At 42.4% G+C, this 2,332-nt stretch overlaps 1 protein-coding gene across 1 annotated transcript in view; it reads left to right on the forward strand.

The window, feature by feature from the left end:
- Nucleotides 1-409: 409 nt before the first annotated feature.
- The window catches only part of LOC102210327 (noelin-like), a 4,660-nt gene continuing 2,737 nt past the window's right edge, over nucleotides 410-2,332 (forward strand). Inside the window, exons 1-2 of the mRNA XM_005754503.1 lie at nucleotides 410-692; nucleotides 1,434-1,583. Of these exons, the coding sequence (XP_005754560.1) occupies nucleotides 597-692; nucleotides 1,434-1,583 (246 nt within the window). The 5' untranslated portion in view covers nucleotides 410-596. The remainder of the gene's footprint in view (nucleotides 693-1,433; nucleotides 1,584-2,332) is intronic.

Below are 2,332 nucleotides of genomic sequence, written 5' to 3' on the forward strand. Positions count from 1 at the left end.
TATTCTGGATATTTAGAATTGAGCTATTTGTATATATTAGAACTAGTTCTTAGATTTTGTAACATATTTTATTATTTCATTTAGTCTTTTGGATCGGACGTAACCACATGATAATTTTAATCTCATGAACCTTACAGGTGAGTTCATGCATGAACAGAAAACTCTCTATAATATCTTGAACCCCATCAAGATTTGTTTTAATTCTTCAAATCGAAAATATTTATATGAAATACAACATTTCAGAAAAAGATGACATTTTCTGAGACCAAATGTCTTCCTGCAGGAACACACTCAGCAGCATGGACAGCTCCTCCTCCTTCTGCTGCTGTTCCACCGATCTGTTCATCAGGCAGGCTGTGACATCATCATCTCTTTCTTTCTCTCTCTCTCACACATACTCACACACACACACTCAGCAGAGCGGTTTTATTTCCACTTGGCTGATTTCTGGCGTCGCATCAGAGAAGAAGAGGAAGGAGGAGGCAGTAGGAGGAGCTGAGAGCAGCAGAGGGAGCGTCAGGTAGCAGATGAACAAATAACCCAGTTAATCAGCAGCTTCATAACCAGCTGAATCCATAAGAAACAGGCTAACGTAGATGTGTCTAGCCTTTGAGGAGAAGGAGATGGAGTCTGAAGAGAATCTGCTGAGTGCTTACCTGCTGCTGTTGCTGCTCGGATCACACTTCACTCTGGTAACACGACCCTGCTTCTATTTATATTCTGCCGAGTGAGGACTCCCTCATGGTATCATGTATTCCGATCTGTTTTGGTGCTTTCTGGTGAATTTCAGTCACAGGCTGTAAAACCTTTTTTCTGACACACTTCCATGTTGGTGAGAAAATGGTGGTGTCAATCGATCTTGATCTGCATCAGAGACCAAATCTCTGATTATCTTTAAGTCAGAATGTAAATCTGCTTTCTTTGAGATAATTCTGGGTTAATGGTTTTTAGCTACCTTCCCTTTATGCAACCATTTTTCAGTTATTAATAATTAATCCAGGTCACGTGGTTTTCAGCCCGATAATTAATTTCAGCGGATAAAGCCGCATCATTGCCTTGCTCAGCAGCATAGGTTGATAAAATGGGAACAAATGAAGCCAGATGGAAGTGTTCTGAATGTATTTAATATGTAATGACATTTCTCACATCAGTTAATAATAAGTCTGCTAATAATCCGGATTATCCGATGGATAGCAGCAGATTAGCTTCAGTGTGAGAGTGACATAGACAGAATAGATTTACAGCTGAAATACAAAGACTGTTAACAGTAAAAATTATAATAAAAGTGGATCTTCTGCTGGACAGTATAGCTATTGAAGGTTTTTGGTACTTTAGCAATGGATTTCTTTTTTAGACACACTGATCCTTGTGAAGAACACATCATATTTCTGTTGTTTTAATAATGTCCTAATTTTCATCGTACCCTCATTTAGGTGGGTCCCTCAACCCCTGAGGAGGGCTGGCAGGTCTACAGTTCAGCTCAGGACTCAGAGGGTCGATGTGTTTGTACAGTGGTGGCTCCTCAGCAGACTGTCTGTTCCAGAGATGCTCGAACCAAGCAACTACGACAACTGCTAGAAAAGGTAATCACAACAGCAGTGGCCTCAAGATACTTTATATTGTAAGGTAGACCCTACAATAATACATACAGAGAAAAAGCCAACAATCATATGACCCCCTATGAGCAAGCACTTTGGCAACAGCGGTCAGCGGAGTAGCACCTGGTCTAGATTTTTACACAGTCGCAGAGACGCTAGATTTTGACAGAAATGCAGCCACGTCTTCATTTGGGAGGGCGCTAGGGGCCCTTCTGACCTGCTACAGCATGGACCCATGAGAATAATGAGCAGAAAGGCAAGACAATACCTGCAGCTGACGGAGAAGCAGAAGTTTGAGTCAGAGCTTATCATCGGTGTCATGTGGTTCTGGATCCTTTGGCACTGCTGGCTAGGGATGGGTATCGAAAACCGGTTCTTGTTGAGAACCGGTTCCCACTGTTTCAATTCCTTGGAATTGTTTGCCACTTTTACAAACGATTCCCTTATCGATTCCAGTCGCCCCGAATGACGTCATCACGTTGAGTAGCGTCTTTTACCCAGTAGGAAACACGGCGCCTGAGCGGTACAAACGCTCAAAAGTTTGGTTACACTTTATGCGAAAGGATGACAACAGGGCAACGTGCAATACTTGCAAAGTAGAGATTTCATCAAAGGGAGGAAACACTACGAACATGCAAAAGCATTTGCTCAAAAAACACGCGATTGCTTTCAACGAATGTTGTGTTTTTGATCCGCTCCGGACTAGCGAAGCTCAACCCAGCAGCAGCGGTAGC

This window comes from Pundamilia nyererei, unplaced genomic scaffold (assembly GCF_000239375.1).
Source record: "Pundamilia nyererei isolate P.nyererei 1_Seehausen unplaced genomic scaffold, PunNye1.0 scaffold00576, whole genome shotgun sequence".
In the NCBI taxonomy this organism is placed as follows: domain Eukaryota; kingdom Metazoa; phylum Chordata; class Actinopteri; order Cichliformes; family Cichlidae; genus Pundamilia; species Pundamilia nyererei.